The 21,709-nt window shown below is 40.4% G+C and overlaps 3 protein-coding genes across 5 annotated transcripts; all 3 read left to right on the top strand.

Annotated features, from left to right (window-relative positions):
- Positions 1 to 1,656: 1,656 nt before the first annotated feature.
- Positions 1,657 to 15,267, top strand: LOC143318011 (ovochymase-1-like). The gene is made up of 17 exons (XM_076725893.1): positions 1,657 to 1,736; positions 1,815 to 1,962; positions 2,052 to 2,187; positions 2,841 to 3,104; positions 3,192 to 3,351; positions 8,266 to 8,369; positions 8,802 to 8,912; positions 9,165 to 9,312; positions 10,611 to 10,619; positions 10,702 to 10,849; positions 10,960 to 11,095; positions 11,231 to 11,333; positions 13,664 to 13,711; positions 13,809 to 13,962; positions 14,413 to 14,542; positions 14,688 to 14,942; positions 15,115 to 15,267. Exons 1-17 carry the CDS (start codon positions 1,676 to 1,678, stop codon positions 15,265 to 15,267), a joined length of 2,268 nt encoding a protein of 755 aa, XP_076582008.1. The 5' UTR covers positions 1,657 to 1,675.
- LOC143318664 (granzyme B(G,H)-like) lies at positions 5,104 to 6,969 on the top strand. The gene is made up of 5 exons (XM_076727117.1): positions 5,104 to 5,155; positions 5,243 to 5,393; positions 5,707 to 5,842; positions 6,000 to 6,266; positions 6,365 to 6,969. The coding sequence occupies exons 1-5, from the start codon at positions 5,104 to 5,106 to the stop codon at positions 6,518 to 6,520; spliced, it is 762 nt and encodes a 253-aa protein (XP_076583232.1). The 3' UTR covers positions 6,521 to 6,969.
- Positions 15,268 to 17,059: 1,792 nt separating the features above from the next.
- Positions 17,060 to 21,635, top strand: LOC143318148 (spindlin-1-like). Of its 3 annotated transcripts, none has more exons than XM_076726179.1 (5): positions 17,060 to 17,197; positions 17,929 to 17,970; positions 18,400 to 18,647; positions 18,759 to 18,992; positions 19,590 to 21,635. In XM_076726179.1, the coding sequence occupies exons 2-5, from the start codon at positions 17,951 to 17,953 to the stop codon at positions 19,793 to 19,795; spliced, it is 708 nt and encodes a 235-aa protein (XP_076582294.1). In that variant the 5' UTR covers positions 17,060 to 17,197; positions 17,929 to 17,950; the 3' UTR covers positions 19,796 to 21,635. The 3 variants fall into 3 exon arrangements, with proteins under 3 accessions (XP_076582294.1, XP_076582295.1, XP_076582296.1); XM_076726180.1 differs by having other exon boundaries at positions 17,072 to 17,197; positions 17,932 to 17,970; XM_076726181.1 differs by having other exon boundaries at positions 17,075 to 17,760; positions 17,814 to 17,970.
- Positions 21,636 to 21,709: the final 74 nt, after the last annotated feature.

Raw genomic sequence — 21,709 nt, 5'->3', positions numbered from 1 at the left:
TGCCTGTTGCACTAATATGGAAGTCTGTAAAGCACAGGATTAGCTAATGTGGATCTTTTTGACCTTCTCCGCACGCTGCCATGCCTATTTTATAGCTCCTTGTAATCTGGGAATTATAATGAACAAATGTTTCATTCCTAGCTAGAGTACAGTTCAAAGAAGGATGGCTCCTTTTTTTAGATCTCTGTCCCACTTATAAACAACCTCAAGACCACAAACTGTGAGATACTACTCCATGTATTTGTAGTGGGATGACATGCTGCTGTCCTCCTTAAAATGTGGGATTTTAATGGAACACAGAAGGCAGACAGATGCTCTCGGGAAGATTCATTAGACAGCTCAATTCGTGACTTCACATTAGATTTGCACTGACGGCGAAGCGGCACCCTCACATGGTCGAAAGCAGAGACATTTTTAAAGTCTTGTTGCGTGCTGTGGCGCTCTCTGCTGGATATCCTGAAACAGGCCCACTAACCAAAGTAACAGCTGATATAATGTGCATCGTATGAAATGGAAATTTGAATAAATTTGAAATAAGTAACATTAAATGACAAATCCAATGAATCTATGAAGAGTTTTCAACAAGGCTTGTGATTTAAGATAACACAGCAGATTAAAAATGTACGTATGCATGTGTGTGTGTGTGTGCAGGTGTGTAAGAGTGTGTGCTAATGTGTGTAAACAGCGGTCTACGGTTAGCTGTTTGTAGGTTGCTTAAACAAACCCTATTATTAAGTATGCATAAAGAAACTTTTACTGGGAGAAAGGGGTCAAGAAAGATTTTACTCTGGAAAATCTGCACAAAAGGAAGTTTATTTATTTCTTGAGCAGACATAGAATGAGTTCTGACTGGGTTGTTGGAAACATTTGGGATAATCTAAGTATACAAATCAATAAAGTATATACCATACAGTTGGTGTAGTTGTTTTTAGAGTCAGAACTGTCACATATTATACCTTTAATGGACTGCAGAGAGGCAGAAAACGTAGCTGAGGTTCTTTCTCTAAGTTAGTTTTTAACTGTTGCGCCCTCTTATGGTCAAAAAGTAAATTAAGCATTAAAGTTTTTGCTCTGACTCTGGCCCTCTCTGCTGGGCATGTGATGGAGCTGCTTCACATGAACAGTTCCAGTCAGTGTAAATGTTAACAGACTAACATGCATCTGCTGTATAATTATGATCAAAGAAATGAGACTCCTAACTGTGACCTGATGCTAGAATCTCTGTTACTCATCTTTTCAAAGGCAAATCCACAACAGTGAGTAGATCCACAGCAAACAAAAAAACAAAAAAACAAAAACCTTCATTCCACATCTAGTTTCCTGACTTCAATTCATCTCGTTCACTAAGTGGTACCCAAACAATGAGAGGTGGTCCAAAGAGGCCCCGAACAATACAGAGACTGACAGACATCAAAAGTGTCAGATGCAAAAGGAAAGAAAATAAAATTTGAATGAATCAAAGGAGGAAGAGAGAGGATGCATGAATCCGACACTGTTTTAAACTCACAAGCAGTTGTTAAATTGATTGTAAAAATGGCATTACTGCATGTCTACTCGTGCCTGTAAGACAGCCAAAAATGCACAAAGACAGGATGTGACTGAGGCCAAAGTGACAACCACAGGGTCGCTCAGTGTGCAGGCTGCTGCATTAAGACCCCAAGAGTGGGCTTCCAAAATGATGCATGCGCTGCACAAGCTCTTGCTTTTTCATGTTCTGACGTGTTTGGGAGGAAATGGTAAGATTACTAAATGTGTTATTTTCCAGCTCACAAATGAGACATTACTTAATTTATAATTTCTCTTTCTCTTTTTAGCACTCAGGAGTGAAATCATAAACGGTAGAAAGTCCAAGCAGAAGTCGATGCAGTACATGGCCTCGGTGCAGAACGACGCCGGTCATATATGTGGAGGATTCCTCATCAGCGAAGCGTTTGTAGTCACTGCTGCACACTGTGACCGCCTGTGAGTTACCTCTCCTCTTCAACGAATCTTTGATTGACCTGAATATGGCTTAAATAATTCTGTCAATTTCTCAATCGCTATTCATGCAGGAATCCCACAAGTGTTGTTCTTGGCACCCACAATCTGAAGAAGGTTGACAATGAAACTATGAGATACTCAGTGAAGAGGTGTAAACACCCATCTTATGTGAACATTCAATCTGGGAACGACATCATGCTCCTCAAAGTAAGCAGAGATCTCTTAAACCTCATAGTCCGAGGTTCACACCATGCATATTTATGATGAAACGATTTGCCTTTACTGTAAGTTATGTTGCATTACATGAGGTTCAGTGAAGATAAGAATACGTTATTTCCTGGGTGGGTAAATGTAAAAAAAACTAGCACACGCACAGGACTGTCAAGCAACAAGCACTGCAACTCACTAAGTGAACAATAACAGTAATAATTCACCAGCTAGTGCTGAAAAAATTAGTAATTCTTTTTGAGTTCAATACATATATACATATAGAGTCTGCACTGGTACATACTGCTCCAGGAAGTAGCCCTATGATCACACTGTCCAACAAAAATACCTCACCTTCTCACAATTAATGAATTAACTAATTAATTCATTGATTAAATACAATTATCACAATAGATGAAGTAAAACACTTTCATAAGTTATTATACAGCCTGTGCTTTCTATTTGGGGGGATACTAAAGCATAAATTGCTATTTAAAAGTCTACGTAGCACAACAGTCAAACTTCACGACACTATCAGCAGCGTCGTCTTCCAGATTTTATTTGTTAATCTGCAGTCTGTTAGAGAAATGTGCAGTGTTATGAAATGTGGTGTGGCCAGTTTTGACTTTTAGTTTCTTATTTTATGTCTCCAGCTGTCAAGGAAAGCTCGGCTGGGCAAAAAAGAACCAATTAAGCCAATTCAACTTCCAAGTCGGGGAATAAACCTGAAAGACAACAAGAAGTGCCGCGTAGCTGGATGGGGTGGAACACAAACTCACAGTGGAAATGTTAATGATCTCGAAGAGGTGGATGTCCCTATCATTAAGCTGGAGAAGTGTCAGAGGATGTGGCACTATACCCTTCCTGCCAATGTCATCTGTGCGGGCGGATATGGGACAAAGAAAGGATTCTGCCAGGTATGCTTCCTGTCCTTCATAAAGCAAATGTTTTAAGTAAAAATAATCTAAACACCTTAAACAACTGAAGCTGCCTCCTCTTCACAGGGTGATTCTGGCGGCCCTCTGGTGTGCAACAGGAAGATGGCAGTTGGTGTTGTTTCCTTTAACAACAACTTTAACTGTGACTACCCAGACGTGCCCAACATCTACACAGACATATCCAAATTTCTTCCCTGGATCAAAGATATTCTCAAGAAAGAAACCTGTTAAATAGAAGAAGGTTACAACTTGTTTTTGAGCTGTGTTGCTGAGCCGCTTTGTTTGTGAAGAAGCTGATTCCTATTGCTCTCTTATTGCTGCTTGAAGTTCAGAGAGTCTGATCTTTGCCTGCATTGAAAGGGTATCGTAGCGGGTGCAGCACAAATTAATGTTTGTTGTATGTTTGCTGAAAGCCTGCAGTATCCACAATCAAATGTTTTTATGGCACTAAAATCATGTTCAAATGTCATGTCAATTATAAAATTAACAGACCTCTTTTAGACTCTTTAACGCTGAGCTTTCGCATAATAGCTGTGACTGTGGGAACATCAGTGCTAAAATCTGCAGCGAGCAAACTGTGGTTTCTGTGGTTCATCAAGATTATCACAATTCCAAGAAACAGCTTTGGGTTGTGGGTGTCATGTAGACCAAAGATAACTGATGTTGCAGCTTTTTGCTCAATATATTTTAAAGATAAAAGTTCATTTGATGTGGCTTCATGCAGTAGTAGTATGCACAAGAAGTATGAGAAGGAGTCCAAAATTAATAAAATGAAGTCTGTTTTAAATGCATGAAAATGAGTGGATCATTAAAACTGTCGGTGTGGAATAAACTGAGTAAGAGATATGCAAAACTCTAAATCTCACCATACACAAAGTGTGTATGGTTACTCTTTTAGACATGTTAAGCTACTCACAAATAAAGACAGTTATATGCATCACCAGCAATACAGTATCTAAAACGACCACATCCAGCACTGGACCCTTAGTATTTGCATTGCTGCAAACACAACTCAAATATTTCACATTTGTGGACCATTTTTTGCAATTCTCTCATCCAAATTATGCAACCTCACCACGTAACCAAGCCGTTTCTCATCTTTTTGCTCTTCTCTACATGCTTCCACACTTTGAAATCTTTGTCATCTGCTCTTGTTTTGTGGGGATTATTGCATTCAAATCAGATTCATACTTTTCATTGAGTTTTACTTTCTATAACGTATAATCCCATTTAGTACACATATACTTGTTCGGGCCAGCCGACAGTTTCCACAGTCTGTAAATAACAGACTGTACGTCATTTGTCATGAAACACAGACAGATGGATCATGATGCACCTTTAGACTTCTAGCTATCAGTCAATGATCACATGACTTCAGAGCATTAGGTTAATGATTGTGAGAATAGTGACACTCAAACCTGAAGCTGTAAACTGCGGTTTCTGCCACTCATTTCGAATTTGGTGCAAAATGTCGGTGACAGAAGCCGACAGCTGAAAGGCCTCACCTAAAAACAAGATTCATAACAGTTTGCTTTATCACCTTAATTCATCTAACCGAAGCTCACCAATGACTAAGTGGTTAATCCAAACAGTGACAAGAAATAACCAAATATAGATATTGATAGAGACTCAAACTGCCGTAGAAACAAAAGGGAAAGTATGAAATTACAAGGGAATAAATGGGTGAACATTACAGGCTGTGTTGAACTCATTACATGCTGATAACATAATGCACGTACGTGCATCAGGCTGCAGAAACACACGCTTCATATTTATCGTAACAACAGCAATACTGCACCATGCCTCATTCTTTGACTGACCACATGCACTCATCATGACAAGACAGCTAAAGGTTGCACTGATGCGCAGAGGATGCAGCCAAAGAAGTCCAGATGAAGCACGAGAAAACCACAATGAGCAAAGCGCTTTATAAAGCGGTGGGCTTGACACTCCATAGAGACAGAAACAGGCTGCCGGCATGATGCAGACTCTGCACAAGTTTCTGCTTTTTCATCTTCTTGGACTTCATGGTAACATTACAAGATCTGGTTACAAGACTCAGGTCTTCAAATGCTACATTAACTCAACTAATCCTTATTTTCTTCTCATCATTACAGTATTTGGGAGTGAAATTATAAACGGCAAAGAGGCCCCGCAGAAGTTAATGCTGTATATGGCCTCAGTGCAGGACAGTAAAGAAGGCCATGTGTGTGGCGGCTTCCTCATCAGTGAAGACTTTGTGGTCACTGCTGCGCACTGCGACCGCGGGTGAGTTGCCTTCCTCTTCCAGTAATCTTTGATTCATGTAGCTAGAAATCAAATCAAATTTTTTCGAAAAAGATCAAGATCAATCTTGATCTTGATCTTTTTCGAAAAAATTTGATCAAAAAATTTGATCAAATTTTATATTGATCTTGATCTTGATCTTGATCTTTTTCGAAAAAATTTGATTTGATTTCTAGCTACATGCATCAGATGCATCATGTTGAGCATTTTTGTTTGTTTTGGGGTTTTTTTGTTCTGTTTGGGCTGCAAAATGCAAACAAAACTATTGACAGCTTCTCCATAATCATTCACTCAGGAACCCAACAAGTGTTGTTCTTGGCACCCACAATCTCAAGAAGGTTGATAATAAGACAATGAGATACGCTGTGAAGAGATGCAAGCATCCATCTTTTGACAAGGAACGAAATGGCAACGACATCATGCTCCTCAAAGTAAGTAGATAGCCAGCAACACTTTGAAAACAAAGCACATCATTACTCACTACTCACTCCGTCCTCTAGAAATTCTTCTTAAGCTTGAGGTCTAATGAAGGATAAGACATGTTCAAATTGATCTATTCTAGTTTCTAATGATTTTCTGTGTCTTCAGCTGTCCAAGAAAGCTCGCCTGGGCAAGACAGTACAACCAATTCAACTTCCAAAGACTGAGATGAAAATGAAAGACAAAGCAAAGTGCCGTGTGGCTGGATGGGGTCGCACGAAAACTGGTGGGAAAGATGTTGATGTGCTGCAAGTGGCGGAGGTGCCTATCGTTAACCTGGAGGTCTGCAAGACAGAATGGAGGAATATTAAAGTTAATCTTCCTGACAATGTTATCTGTGCTGGTGGATACGACACAGCCAAAGGATTCTGTCAGGTAAGTTTTCTGTCCCTTTCAAAGAAACTGGTCTCCAGCATAAATGGCTGCTCTCCTTAGATCCAGAGTAAACAAAGTCTGTTCCTTCCTCCTCACAGGGTGACTCTGGAGGTCCTCTGGTGTGCGGCGGGACGGCTGTCGGTGTCGTGTCTTTCAACATGAGGAAAAACTGTGACTACCCAAATGTCCCCAACGTCTATACAGATGTATCAAAATACCTTCGCTGGATCAAAGAGATTCGCAAGAAATGTTAAATGTGAGAGTTTAGCATATTTGCGATGTATTGTATCATCCTGCCATCAGGTCGGCTGACTGTCGCTGCCTTTAAAGTTTCGCTGACATGCTTTCTTTCTCATTTCTTTGGAAATTATTCTCTTTACTTGAAACATGCTCGATAAATAAAACTATTATTATGGCAACACTTTATATTAAGGCACAGATATTCATCGTAGTTACTCATTAGCATGCATATTAGTAGCATACTGGCTCTTTATTATTCATTATAAAGCACTTATTAAGGCATGACCATATTCAACAACTACTAGACCTTTAACTCCAGCCCCCAGATAAAGCGTTAATAAGGGTTTTATAATGACTACTGAATAACCGTTATGACACTAATGTGCATGCTAATGAGTAACTTGCTGATGGTAAATATATGTAGCTGAATGTAAAGTGTGGCCATTGTTGTTATTATTATTGTGGAGGCGTTGCTGTGTGTAAGTCAGTGTTTGCTCTTTATCTGAAATGCAAAATAAAGCTTTAGTGTCAAAGTTCAAAGACAATTTCCTCTTGATATATTCATCAGAAGACACAAATGGTACTTGAGAAAAAATAACTTGGTCAAATAACACATCAACACACTGAGAGATAATAGTGGCTGTCGATCATGGCAGGAACTTAACTAGACCGAATATTTCATAACTGTGACCGTGAGAACTCTGATGCTTTGGCCTGAATCTGAAAACTGTGGTTTTTGTGGTCACAGGATTCAAATGACTGTTTCAGTGGGCTGTGTCAAGTAGATCCACACCAAAGAACACTGGTCTTGCGACTGAGTTTTTCACATAGAGAACTCATCAAAGTAAGGTTGACTTGATGTGGCTGAGCAGTATCCACAAACAGGGAGAGGAGGAAATCCAAGAGATTGTAGGCAAGAAAGTAAAAACAGCACACAGACAGACAGATTTCTCACTTTAAGAAATGACCAGATATAGCAGACACACGGTACTCAGACAGACAGGTACTTGCTAACATAGAAACATTTGACTACAATGACCCTCAGTACAACTCAGTCTAACACAGGTGATACAGAGGTACAGTATATCAAACAGCTCCCAACTCAAACTGATGGAGTGGCGCCCACTAGTGGCCAAACAGCAGAGAAACTATGAAATGACTTGAATATAACAATGTACTGACTGCACAGCCTCAGCTTTCATTTATGTGCACGCCACGTGTTGGTACGGTGTGTGATTATAGATTTGTGAGGACAAAAACACTGAACAATGTAATCAGAATAACGTATTGTATCGTATCATATCGTATCATATCGTATTGTCTCGTCTCGTATCATATCGTATCGTCTCGTATCATATAACACTACAGACACTGAATACATTTAATTACAACAAATGTGAATGTGTGACGTCTGACAACTGATTGGAAAAAAGTTGGTATGTTGCGTAAAATGTAAATAAGACAAAATATGTTCATTTCCTCAAGCGTCCATTGTACCAAGGATGTGGTTAGAAGTCAAGATGAAATAGATGATAATCACATTTGCCAACACAGCCAACAGCTTTATAAACGGGTCGACTTGAAACCCCCAAGAAGAAGTCAGTTGTCCTGCTGGCATCATGCATCCTCTGCAAAAGCATCTGCTCTTTCTTGTTCTGACATGTCTCGGACAAAATGGTAAGTTTACACACTGCTTTTATAACTAACCAACCATTCGATGGGACATTTACCTAATTTGGATTTTCACTTATCTTTGCAGCACTTGGGGGTAAAATCATACATGGGAAAAGAGCCCCCAAGAACTCGATGCAGTACATGGTCTCACTGCAGGCCAATGGAGGCCACATCTGTGGAGGATTCCTGGTCAGCGAGGACTTTGTGGTCACTGCGGCGCACTGTGACAGATTGTGAGTTACCTTACTCAAAGACCTCAAACTTCATAAACTAACTTTAATCATTCTTTTTTTTCCTTTTCTTTTTTTTCCCCCTATTTTAGAAAATGTGCTGACAACCTCTCAATGTTCACTCATTCAGGAAACTTACAGTGGTTCCCACAATCTCAACAGAGTTGCTTATAAAAAGATAAGAAGCATTGAAAAGAGATACAAACACCCATTTTATGTGAATGTAGGACATGGGAATGACATCATGCTCCTCAAAGTAAGTTAATATTATCAGGTGATATTCTACAGTTTTGTGATCAGATTATTGTCCGTTAAACCGAAGTCTGATCAATAAAAGGGAGTAGGTTACTGCTGGTTTTTCATTTTTACTTCCTACTTTGTGTGTCTCCAGCTGTCTGAGAAGGTTCAACTGGACAACAGCGTGCAGACAATTCCACTTCCCCGTTTTGAAATCAACATAAGAGACCACGAGATGTGCCAGACGGCTGGATGGGGTGCGACTGTAAGTCATGGTGCACCTGTTCATGAGCTGAGAGTGGTGGGTGTGTCTGTCGTTAACTTGGACTTATGTAAGAAGGAATGGCCCGGACTTCCTGACAACGTAATCTGTGCAGGAGGATATGACACAACCAAAGGATTCTGTCAGGTGAGTTTTCTGCCCGTTCAGAGAAAGTGTCAACTGGTTTCTTGCACACAAATCAGACATTTTAAATCAAATAATTAAGAAACAAATTAAGGTATTTCCTCCTCACAGGGTGATTCTGGTGGTCCTCTGGTGTGCAACGGGGTGGCTGTTGGCATCGTGTCTTTCAACAAGGAACGGAACTGCAACTATCCAGACGTACCCAACGTCTATATGGATATCTCCAAACACCTCCCCTGGATCAACAGCATCCTCAAAGGCATAAAGCATGATGAGTAAAAGCCACACATAAAGTTTTGCTTCAGTATACGTTCATGCATTATGGAGGTAATGTGGTGCCTCAGCTGACTCTGTCAGTGTGACTGAAATCCTAAATAAAAATGCATTTCAAATACAACGTTTAAGTTCCTTTTGTAACGACCTCATCAGAAGACACCAATTGCATTTATGTTAACAAAACAATAATAATGAGAATTAAAGAGATTCCATGCTTATACTTGATATCCCATCCACCATTGCAACATTTAATCAAAAAGATATATAAGATGTAAATATGATGGCAAATAACTTCTATGGTCCAGATAGTATCAGTTACTGAGTGGGTTTATCCACTTACATATCATCATCATCATCATCATTGTATTCATAATTTTAGCAAATTGCTTTTTTTCCGCAAGCTTCACATTACATATTTGGTGCTAATTAACCAGAGGCGGGGCCAGAGGCTGAGTCTGTTCCATTCCATCATCACTGACGATCACTGATTTAACTCAACAGGCTGACTGGAAGAAGAGTCCCACCCTGAACACTGTGCATTACCTTCAAGCCTGTCTGTGCCTCTCTGTGCAGTCAGTGGTTCAGTTATTTCAAGTTACTCACACGAACTGAAGTGAGTCAGAGAGCTCACAGGGACCACCCCAGGCCCAGAGTAAGACATCTGACTGACAGGATTGGAATAAGGCTCCTATTAGCATTAAACAGACTGAAGACTCAGTCACGTTTAAGGCAGAACTGAAACACTGGCTTTTAGATAATCCTATAAAGTTGTGCAGGCAGGGTTGTGTGTAGTCCATTCAATGGACCAGCTGTAGTATAATAAGAAGTATGCACTTTAGCCTGCTGTCAGAATAATGCCTGTTCATGCCCAATGTGAATATTTTCTGGATTAGGTTTTTTTTTTGCTTTCATATCCTGCCAATGCTGTACTCCACGTCCTCCAAAATGTAAAACAAAAAGTGAATGATGAGTGACATAAAAAGAAAGAAGAGGCAGAACGAATAAATGTCGCAGACTGTGATAAAATCAATCTGACTGCAGTTAACTGACGAGGCAGCAGATAACATAAGATCATATAAAGACAACACAAGCAGCAAGCGTCCATTGCACCAAGGATGTGGTTAGAAGTCGAGATAAAATAGGTGATAATCGCATTTGCCAACACAGCCAACAGCTTTATAAACAGGTCGACTTGACACCCCCAAGAAGAAGTCAGTTGTCCTGCTGGCATCATGCATCCTCTGCAAAAGCATCTGCTCTTTCTTGTTCTGACATGTCTAGGACAAAATGGTAAGTTTACACGCTGCTTTTCTAACTCACCAACCGTTCAATGGGACATCTGCCTAATTTGGATTTTCACTTATCTTTGCAGCACTTGGGGGTAAAATCATACATGGGAGAAGAGCCCCCGAGAACTCGATGCAGTACATGGTCTCACTGCAGGCCAATGGAGACCACATCTGTGGAGGATTCCTGGTCAGCGAGGACTTTGTGGTCACTGCGGCGCACTGTGACAGCTCGTGAGTTACCTTACTCAAAGACCTCAAACTTCATAAGCTAACTTCAATCATTCATTTTTTTTCCTATTTTAGAAAATGTGCTGACAACCTCTCAATGTTCACTCATTCAGGAAACTTACACGTGTGGTTCTTGGCACCCACGATCTCAACACAGTTGATAACAAAAAGATAAGAAGCATTGAAAAGAGATACAAACACCCATTTTATGTGAATGTAGGACATGGGAATGACATCATGCTCCTCAAAGTAAGTTAATATTATCAGGTGATATTCTACAGTTTTGTGATCAGATTATTGTCCGTTAATCCGAAGTCTGATCAATAAAAGGAAGTAGGTTACTGCTGGTTTTTCATTTTTACTTCCGACTTTGTGTGTCTCCAGCTGTCTGAGAAGGTTCAACTGGACAACAGCGTGCAGACAATTCCACTTCCCCGTTCTGAAATCAACATAAGAGACAACGAGATGTGCCAGACGGCTGGATGGGGTGCGACTGTAAGTCGTGGTGCACCTGTTCATGAGCTGAGAGTGGTGGATGTGTCTGTCGTTAACTTGGACTTATGTAAGAAGGAATGGCCCAGACTTCCTGACAACGTAATCTGTGCAGGAGGATATGACACAACCAAAGGATTCTGTCAGGTGAGTTTTCTGCCCATTCAAAGAAACTGTTGACTGGTTTCTTGCACACAAATCAAACATTTTAAATCAAATAATTAAGAAACAAATTAAGGTATTTCCTCCTCACAGGGTGATTCTGGTGGTCCTCTGGTGTGCAACGGGGTGGCTGTTGGCATCGTGTCTTTCAACAAGAACCAGAACTGCAACTATCCAGACGTACCCAACGTTTATGTGGATATCTCCAAACACCTCCCCTGGATCAACTGCATCCTCAAAGACATAAAGCATGATGAGTAAAAGCCACACATAAAGTTTTGCTTCAGTATACGTTCATGCAGTATGGAGGTAATGTGGTGCCTCAGCTGACTCTGTCAGTGTGACTGAAATCCTAAATAAAAATGCATTTCAAATACAGCAGTTAAGTTCCTTTTGTAACGACCTCATCAGAAGACACAAATTGCATTTATGTTAACAAAACAATAATAATGAGAATTAAGAAGACAGACTGAGCGTCCTGCTAACATGATGCAACACATCTGCACAAACATCTGCTTCGTGTCCAGACGTCATTATTATCCTCTGGTCTACAGATGAAGCATTAACTGAATATTTCTTTCAGTGCAACAATTCAAACTAAGGTTCCACCTCTTCTTGGCAGATAGCCAATCATACTTTGTGATAATTGAGTGGCCAATCAGATTTCAGGGGTGGCCAACACTAAACCACCTTCATTTCGAAGAGAATCGTGTTCGTTTCAGTCTGCTGTCTGTGTGAACATCCGACCCTCAAGCCTGATGTTGAAAACTGTGGTTTCTGCCGTTCAGCTAGTGTGTCAGACAGTTCAAAGGAGAGGGCTGTGTCAAGTAGATGCACACCAAAGAGCGTCTGTGTTGTGTCTGTGTTATTTACTTCTGAATTTCATCCAAATAAAGCTGACTAATTATGCTCAAGTAGTATACAGAAAAGGTGAGAGATAAAAGCCAGAAAGAACAAAATATAGACATTCAAGTTAGAGTTGGCAAAGACAGCAGGATGCAAAGGCTAGTAAACGTGATTTTGTTTTGATATTTATAGATGCAAGACAAATCCAGATCTGCAAAAGACTGTCATAGAATAATAAACAATCACTGACCAGGAGTCTTGGAGTTCATGTGGAAACGTAATATCCATAAAAAATGGGAGAAAAAGGCCAAAAAGACTCAGAATAAACAAAGTAAATAGATCAGAAGTGCAGTAAAAAGAGGGAGACCTGATTTATGTGACAAACAGTTTTTTAACTGTGGATATATGGAAGTTCAACGAGATCCTCAAAGATAAATTTAACAAATCCTACAAGAAGTCTGGTTTCTTCCTACTTTTATTGTGCTGTGGAGATATCAAATGGTATTTAAGTTAACAAAACAAGTGCAGTGATTTTTCTTCCCAATGTTCAGATCAGTCGACACAAACTCACGAAAGGCCTTTCTTTAGCGTTCTGTAGTCGTTCTTCATATTCTGTTCATCTAAAAGTGGCGACAAGTACAAGTTTTAATAATGATACTTTCAATCCTGCGGTGCTGAGAAACTCAGTTGCATGTTAGAGCCGAATAATTCTGAGTCTGGTGTACGTTGCATTACACAAAACCACATTTAACACAACCCTGATGTAAGCAGCTGAAAACAGGAAAGTGACATAACTCTCATAACAATTCGCAAGATTTAAATTCAAGCACTCACATTGAGTAATTAACCACAGCTTTGTAAGAAGCCCACACACACACACACACACACACACACACACGCACACACACACACATAGAAACTCACACAAACATGCCTCTGTGTCAGTCATTAATCACTTCCATGGATTAGTCTTTCAGACAATGTGGACTTTATCTACCATCCCACAACTATATGACTTCCAGTTAATCAGGGGCCTCTGATCTCTGCGTGACACATATGGCAGTTTGAACCTTCAGGGCATTGCTTGCCTCGACGTCTCTAAGGCCGTTTGAATTCCACCGGTTTCTTGCATCGATTATGAAACTCTGTTTGGAAAATCTAAAACCGTGCCTTTTGTAATCCCACCAACATCTCCACAAGATATAACCCAACAGCACGTTAGCAAACCCTCTGAAGCAATAAAGACCACAAAATGAGCAAGACCCTCTCGTCTCCAAAAATGATAAAACCAAGAGTGGAAGGCGTGCTTTTGACCAGAGACCATGGCCTTCAGCTTCGTGCTACTGCTGCTCTTTGTCCTCAATGGTAAGCTATCTACAAAAGACATAAAAAGCTACATTTACTTCAAACCTGAAATATCTTCAGGATAAACATAATAATGACGGACGATTTCCTGTTTTAGGAGCTGATAGTTCTCACATTGTTGGAGGCAGAGAAGCTGCCCCACACTCGCGCCCCTACATGGCCTCATTGCAAGTCCGAGGTCGCCTGAACTGTGGGGGAGCCCTGGTGAGAGAGGACTTTGTGCTCACAGCAGCACACTGTCAGATACCTGTGTAAGAATTCACAGATAATTTGGGATTTAATCTAAGACTCTGAGAGAAAGCATGGTGGCCATTTGTCAAAGAGTTCAATATTGATACCTAAGTTCAAAAATGAAAATCAGCTTGCAGGGTCTATGTAACATTTTTGTTGGTACAGTCAGGAATGCTCTCTCTTCATTCTCTGCTAAAGAATGAAGGCAGTTAAATGTTCATTGTGATGAAAATACTGTGTTTTTTTTATCAACTTTTTCAGGTCTCTGCAGTGTGATTGTTGTGCTGTGCTGAAATGAATGGAAAGCACAATCTGAGGATTATTATTATATGTTAGATTATGCTTTGAAAATGGTCAGTATGTTTTCTCTAACCAGACACGTGGACATGTGGAGTGATGTCTGTCAAGACGCATTATTAGCAACCTTAAATCACAGTTATGTCCAGTCATCATTACATTGTGATTTCTAGACCTTACACGGTTGTGCTTGGAGCTGATTCCCTGTCCGGTAACGAGCCTACAAAGCAGGAGATCACTACTGTCAGAGCCATTCCCCATCCCGACTATGATGGACATGCAAATGATATCATGCTCCTAAAGGTGAGGACAGTTGTAAACTGTTCGTTTACTGCACTGTATTAGATTTAATTAGAAGAATCCCTCATACTCCATCATAAAAACAGTGTTAAGCTCACAGGACTTTAACATTTTCTGTATTTTTCTTCCATTAATCTCCTCGCCTCAGCTCAGCCGCAGGGCCCAACTGACCGAAGCAGTGCAGCTGATCCCTCTGAAAAGTGGCAGGTTGGGTACAGCCAGTAGGTGCATCACAGCAGGCTGGGGGGACATAGGGGATAACAGCACATTACCAGCCAAGCTTCAGGAGGTCAATGTAACCTCCCTGTCACAGCGGACCTGTCGTAGGAGATGGAGAAATGTTCCCATCACCAGGACAATGGTTTGTGGAGTTGGTGGCAGGAACTTTCAAGGTTTCTGCTCGGTAAGAAACGGCTCTGGCTAAATATTGATCAGGCACACAAACTGACCTTGATGAAAATGATGCGGTTTGATATCTTATTTTAAGTTTGCAGCAAGCAGCTACGAATGAGCACAGAGGATATTTTAGACAGAGTACACCTCCTGTTAAGTGTCTGGTATCTTTCCTGTTTAAGGGGGATTCAGGTGGGCCGTTGGTGTGTGACGGAGCTGCAGCAGGTGTCGTTTCCTTCTCTGGCCGGCGATGCGGAGACCCCAGGACCCCTGATGTGTATACGCGTGTTTCATCATTCAGGGACTGGATTATGAGCGTGTTAAACAACAATTAGGCAAATTAGATTGAGTGCTAATGTTTCAACATGCTTAATTGAGATGTACTTTTCAAGACAAGACTCTTAATAATGTACAGTAAGGGGGTGTTTTGTTGTTTAATATCTGTTTAACAATGAAGTGCTGTGGTTGCTGTGATAAGATAAACCTTTGTTGATCCCCAGCAGGGAAATTTGGTTGTTGCAGCAGCAAAATGACAGAAAAAAGTAGGCTATAGATAAGTATAGACAGTAAGATGAAACTAAAATGACAATGACATAAAGTGACAGTGGTGCCATTAAAATGGTGTGATTAATAGCAGCAATGAGTCTGTATAAAAACAAGACTGATATATGATATGATGAAGTAGCAGAATCTACTTTTTGTCTGTATTAATGAGGTGTTAGATTAGATGTTAAATGATGTTTTAAATACCCTAACTTGTCAGCTTTTTTTTTTTTGTTGTATGCATTCAAAATGGATCTGGCAAAACTGTTTTCATTCTAAAGTTTCACAAGTTTTCTGAGCCGAACGTAAAAAAAAAAAATTAAAATTAAAAGTATATAATAAAATAAAAAACCAAGGGCAATTCTCATGCACTCATTCTTTTTTACGTGTACATCAATTAATTGTGTGGTCATTCAATAAGAAATAAAACATTTACTTCATTGGTCAAAGTTTTGCTCCTTCATGCATATTTGGTTGGTGGGTAGCATGAGCAGCACCCTGTTGAAATCATTTTATTTATAAAGATGGCTGGACAGTTGAGCAGGTGAGGTATTAACATGAATCAAGCCAGAATGGATGCAATCTGTTCAGTGGGATGGTTGAGAACGAGCGTGTTTACAAGCTGTAACTTGTTGGCTGCAGCTGTTTTATTCAACTTTATAATAATGTCATTCACAACTTAGCATAATGATAACAGGTGATAATGGTGCATTGCAGGGTCTGTTGAAGTTGTGCAGAGAGAGGAGCATTTAAGGGCACTGGAATACACTGTTTTGTGTCAGGTGTTGGTTGGGACAAAGCATGAATACCTCCTTGTGAAACATCGCTGAAGGTCTTTGCCCAGCTGATATTTGCAATAGTTGCCTGTACAGTACTCACTAACTATGGATGCAAGGTTTTGGTGATGACCCCTGATGCTGATATGCATTCAGGTAATACTGCATTTCAAGAACATTTTAAAATTTGCTCATCCCCCTATGCTGACACCAAGCGCTCCTCTTTGCAACTGTTCTTGCAGGATGAATTGTGCAAATACGTTGTGCATTCTAATGGTTGAGCTTGAAATTGGCAAAAGGGACCAGTGTATTTCATGTAGATGAGTATATATTGTTTTCATTGTATTTTGGAGATCAGATGTGCAGCAAGCATTTTAGTGTTGCGTTAGTTAACCTTTTTACAATTATGTTCAGTGTTGTTATCAAGGCCAAACTGAGATATTTAATTGTTAAAGAAAGAGTGAACTTGGAGACATTAAAATGTTAACATTGCTTTATAACTTTGACACCGCTGTTACTTTGCCTGTCCCTTTAAGACAAATTTTAGGAAACTCTTGCGTCACAGAAACACTGACCTCACTGTATTTGGTGTGGTGGTCGGTTGTGTTGGTATTTTTCTTGTCGATCATGCGCACTCATACCGTAAGTACGCTATTTCCGACAAACCGCGAACGCAGCATGCAGCACAGTCTACAACACCTGTTTAACTCCAGTCGTTAAAAGTCCGTATCATTGTCATAAATACAACAAGTCCCACTATCCATTGCGCGCACGTTCATGTCATTCTCGGTGGTCATAGTAACCGACGGCTCGCTGGGAAATAGAGTCTCCTCTCCCCATCTCCCATTTTCCACAGGTTTCGCGAGATTTACACAGGCGGGTTGGTGTGTGGCAGCATTTCTCTGCCAGACGAACTGAACACTAGTGATATGAAATCTGCGTAAAGGTAATGAAAATGTGTTCCGAGGGTACATAAGGCTGTTAACACCCAGTTGTTGGCGGTATTTGTTACCGACCAGCGGGGACACCGCCGAGCGGATGTAGCTAGCCGCCTCCACTTCTCTTACAGTAACGTTAACATCTGCATTGAGGTAGAGCTAGGACGAGTGTTACTGGTAACCTACACTGTGAGGTGTGTTGGATTTAGTCCAGGACAGGTGGTATACGGCATGACTTATCGCGCAGTTAAGCTGGCTCACCCATAATATTTTATACGTATGTTGCTAATATACAAGTTATGTGCTCTAAAATGTAACCGGCTAACGTTACATACTGTATACAGATACAGTGAAATGGCTGACGTATCCTCTTGGAAGTTGTGTCAGACATATTTTTATTAGCTTTTTAATCCTTCACTGACGCGAGACTTGTGCGGTCTGCCGACTAAATACGACAAGCTTACACAGTCTCGCCTCAGTAGAAAACAGTGACCTCCATGGATGTGCAGTTAAAGTAAAATACCCAGGAAGTTATTCCATCATGCTAATCTATTGGCTGCTGGAGTTGTCAGTCTCTGCTGAGCAGGCTGGGCTGCCCGTCACAGGTCTCCACAGGCAGCCCAGCCTCTCAGCTGAAGCGCAGGCCTTCCTCAAGCTTTCTACACAACATGTGAACTCTGGCAGCTGTTTTATTCACTCACATAATAACTGAAAATTGTTCTGTCTTTCTCTTGATCAGTAGCCTTTGAACTTCTGGAGGCATGTCCAAGAAAAGGGGGAGGTATGTAGAAACAAAGCTACTGCATATGTCATCACAAGGTGCCATCAATGGTGGTTTTAGAGTGTAATGTAACAGGAAAACATGCAGGAATATGTGCTTTATTCAGGTATAAACTTCTAGAATTATCCAGTAGTTAATATGAGACTTCTGGCTTTAACAAATGACAGAAAGTCATATCGCATCCTGATTTAAATAATCAGCTGTATGGAAAAAATAACAAAATAAACAGACTTCAGTAAGAAATAGAGGTTATGTGAAATGACCTTAGTTTAACCCACAGCAACAGAAACATCTCAGATACTAATCGTGCTTGATCAAGCGTGTCCAAGTTACATAACCTGATGCCAAAAGGCCTTTTGTATGGTTAAGATGCGTAGTTTTGTTGGAACCTTATCACAGAGACATTCTTATTTCATCCTGTTTTACCAGAAAGCGGAGCAGCGGGGAGCTGAGTGACATGTTGACCCCAGACCCCAACAGCATTCTGGGAGTCCGCATTCAGCATAACTGGCGTGAGAAAGGCAACCAGAGCAAATGGAAGGGAACAGTGCTCGACAGGCTTAGTGTGAACCCTTCCCTCTTCATGGTGAAGTATGACGGCTTCGACTGCGTCTACGGCATCGAGCTGTTCAAGGACGACAGAGTGTCGAACCTACAAGTACTGTCGGAAAAAGTTGGTGAGTTAGTTAGCCTCTCTCATAATCTGCGCCAGCTAGTTTGCAACTGTTGGGTTATAGGTTGCCATGTTTCTCACTTTTATATTTCCTTATGTGGCTGTGTCTCCACAGTTAACAACAAGATCAAGATACCTCCAGGGGCGGAGGAGCTGGTGGGAAAAGCTGTGGAGCATCTGTTTGAAAAAGAAGATGGAGAAAAGAATGAGTGGAGAGGCATGGTCCTCTCCAGAGCACCAATCATGACCAACTGGTATTATATCACTTATGAAAAGGACCCCGTTCTTTATATGTACCAGCTATGGGATGACTATGCTGATGGAGACCTCAGGATTCTGCCTGAAGCAGGTATCAGTAATTTGGATGTAACAAAGGCAGATTGATACTTTACAAAGTCTTATTTAGTCTTTGATAGTCTTGTCCTAAGGCTTTATAGACAGAATCAAGTGCAGCCAGTGTGTGACTTGAATAATTTTTCCACTTAAACTCCCATGGATAGCATGTGAGCTCACCAGCAATCATGGTGGTCATGGAAGTTTGCATTCATCATGCCTTTATCAGGGGGTTTGAGTCCCACAAGCAAACAGGCGAAATTGCTTGAAGTAAGCACTTCTTGCAGCCTGGACACAGACACCTACTGTTCAGAGCGAAAGTTTGCCACCAAAGAACTTGGAGTGAAATCAGACACTGTTTTCTTGGGGAGAATTGGAGAGCCAAGAGTCTAGTCAGTGGTTTCATCAAACAGCTGTTTCTGTGTGTTTAAATATGCTTAAATTGCTCCTTCTAATCTGAGAATATTCCAGTGATTTGGCACACAAGCATTCACAGCAACTCCTAATCCAGTCTAATTCAGATAGTGGGAAATCTTATATCAGAATACAGAGGCTTTATTACTATAAAAACTCGTAATTTGTTATTGTAATGATGTAATGTTTCACCCCTCAGAAAACAAGCACCTGTTGCCTGCAGACAGGAAGCCAGGAGAAGAGACGGAGAGCCTGGTGGGGAAACAAGTGGAGTATGTTACTGACAAGGGTGTGAAGAGAACAGGCCTGGTCATCTACCAGGTCCCAGCCAAGCCCTCTGTCTACTATATCAAATATGATGATGACTTTCATATCCATGTCTATGACCTGGTCAAAACCACCTAGAGATAGTGGACACTTTATATCACTCCCCAGCCTCCGTCCATCTGCTTCTGTTCCACTCATTGTTATAATCTTGTTATTCAAAGCCATGGCAAGGTTGAATAGTTGATACGCTTCATTTTTTTGGAAGAAAGTGCAATCTGTTTTTCATATGCACAGCAAAACTGTAGCACTGCTATGCTTGGCTATATTTCGAGGAGAGGGAGTCGACTTGTTTTAATGTTGCTGCTGTACTTTATACTTTAAGTTTGGACAGTCCGAGATTGCACTGCCCAACAGCTGCAACGTGCGGTTGTTAATGAATTTGCATTGTTGTCCCTGAGATAGTCGCTGATCTGACCTTAAAGTAATTATCTTAATTAAATCCCAGTGTGTAATAAAAAAGCTGCATAAAATGTCGCTTTGAAGCCATTTGTCTTTGGATCATCTAAATAGCTGATGAGCATGATATACACGTTATATTTGGGACAGATGTCTTCCGCTGAGGCATTTACTAAATTAAATGGGCAGATAAATACATGTGCTGTGCTTATCTGCCCATATTATTAAATAATTTAGTGTGAGGACTGGAAGGGATGAATGGAAGCAGCATTATCAAACCACCTGAATGGGGCACTTATATTTTCAAATGCCTTTTAGATGAATTAAGCTCATGTATGAATATACTCCAGCACCTTTGCACCATGTTTAGTATTGTATCAGATCATTTGTACTGGTGATGAAGATGCAGTTTGCTAAATTCTCATTTCAATTTGATCCCACACAAATCATAAAGTGCCTTCTGGCTTGTCATTCTGCAATATTGTACATATTCTAGCTCCGACTGTCTGCGACACTGACAGCTTGAGGAAAGTTTTGCAGCCATCAGTTCATATTAGTGCTGTGTTTTGCTCATAATGCGGTATGAAAATGTTCTTTAAATATTACTCATCATCTTTGGTTGTGTAATGTCAATGTTGATATTGTGGGGAGCACTTTATTGTATAAAGTTTATGTTTAGATTATGGTACGCTACATACTGTAGTTTCCCCAAATTGCTTTTTCCTTAAGAGCAAATGTGGCAGAGTAAATGCTTTATATCACACGCATGTATTACAAAAAAAAGAAAAAAAAAATATGTTGCTATCCAGATGACAGTATTTAATATGTACAACTTGTGTAAAACGCCTTGTAATGTTGCCTGTTGTGGTTACTCTCATTTATACAAGTATCTCATCAAAACACCAGCTTTTAGTGAAAAGGTCATTATTATACATGAATTATAAACTGAATATTTAACAGGTATAATCAACTGACAAACCAGTTTGTTGACAGTAAACTAACTCTGGATCTAGTCTTTATAACTTTGTCTTGCAAACATGACACGTATGCTTGCGATATGGTATTAGTATTTATTTCATCCGACTTTGTCACTATGTCCTAGTTGCTGAATTGGTCTTGGCGTCCTTCAGGTCATTCAGTGTATCTCTCAGTAAACTAGTCAATCAGTAAATATACTATTACTGTTATTTTTGGCTGTCAAAACTCTGCATGCATCATCTGAAGAGTGTGTGGAGATTTTCAAACCTTATTTTGACTGTAGAGAAGTGACCGTGGGGCAGAAATGGCACCGTTTGTTTAACCCACATTGAGAAAAAAATAAGAAAATAAAAAAAGCTCAACACTACATCACCGGTGGTGGTGCTGTGGAGTGTTTCTATGTTGTGTAAAGTGGAGTTGCAAATGGCTGTGTGCGCTCTTCTTCATGCTTTCAGTCACCTCCTGCTCTGAAGTTGTAGCAGCATCAACAGGTCATTGGTGTCCTTATTATTCCATCATGAGTAATAAAGATTTTTGCACATTTGTTCGGCCTTATTCTTTGAACTCACTGTCATGATCCACATGCAGTACATGCAGCATTCTCCCGCAATAAATCAA

The sequence above is a fragment of the Chaetodon auriga genome, chromosome 3, assembly GCF_051107435.1.
Source record: "Chaetodon auriga isolate fChaAug3 chromosome 3, fChaAug3.hap1, whole genome shotgun sequence".
In the NCBI taxonomy this organism is placed as follows: Eukaryota; Metazoa; Chordata; class Actinopteri; order Chaetodontiformes; family Chaetodontidae; genus Chaetodon; species Chaetodon auriga.
The sequence above is the reverse complement of the archived record's forward strand: the minus strand, read 5'-3'. Positions and strand labels throughout refer to the sequence as shown.

Excerpts from the sequence above, each read along its gene's own strand:
- LOC143318011 (XM_076725893.1), top strand. The coding sequence starts at position 1,676 with ATGATGCATGCGCTGCACAAGCTCTTGCTTTTTCATGTTCTGACGTGT. Across the intron at positions 8,370-8,801 it reads ACATCTGTGGAGGATTCCTG|CTGTCTGAGAAGGTTCAACT; the intron begins GTCAGCGAGGAC and ends GTGTGTCTCCAG. Across the intron at positions 14,543-14,687 it reads ATGATATCATGCTCCTAAAG|CTCAGCCGCAGGGCCCAACT; the intron begins GTGAGGACAGTT and ends TCCTCGCCTCAG.
- LOC143318664 (XM_076727117.1), top strand. The coding sequence starts at position 5,104 with ATGATGCAGACTCTGCACAAGTTTCTGCTTTTTCATCTTCTTGGACTT. Across the intron at positions 5,156-5,242 it reads TCATCTTCTTGGACTTCATG|TATTTGGGAGTGAAATTATA; the intron begins GTAACATTACAA and ends TCATCATTACAG. Across the intron at positions 6,267-6,364 it reads CAGCCAAAGGATTCTGTCAG|GGTGACTCTGGAGGTCCTCT; the intron begins GTAAGTTTTCTG and ends TCCTCCTCACAG.
- LOC143318148 (XM_076726179.1), top strand. The coding sequence starts at position 17,951 with ATGTCCAAGAAAAGGGGGAG. Across the intron at positions 17,971-18,399 it reads ATGTCCAAGAAAAGGGGGAG|AAAGCGGAGCAGCGGGGAGC; the intron begins GTATGTAGAAAC and ends CTGTTTTACCAG. Across the intron at positions 18,993-19,589 it reads CAGGATTCTGCCTGAAGCAG|AAAACAAGCACCTGTTGCCT; the intron begins GTATCAGTAATT and ends TTCACCCCTCAG.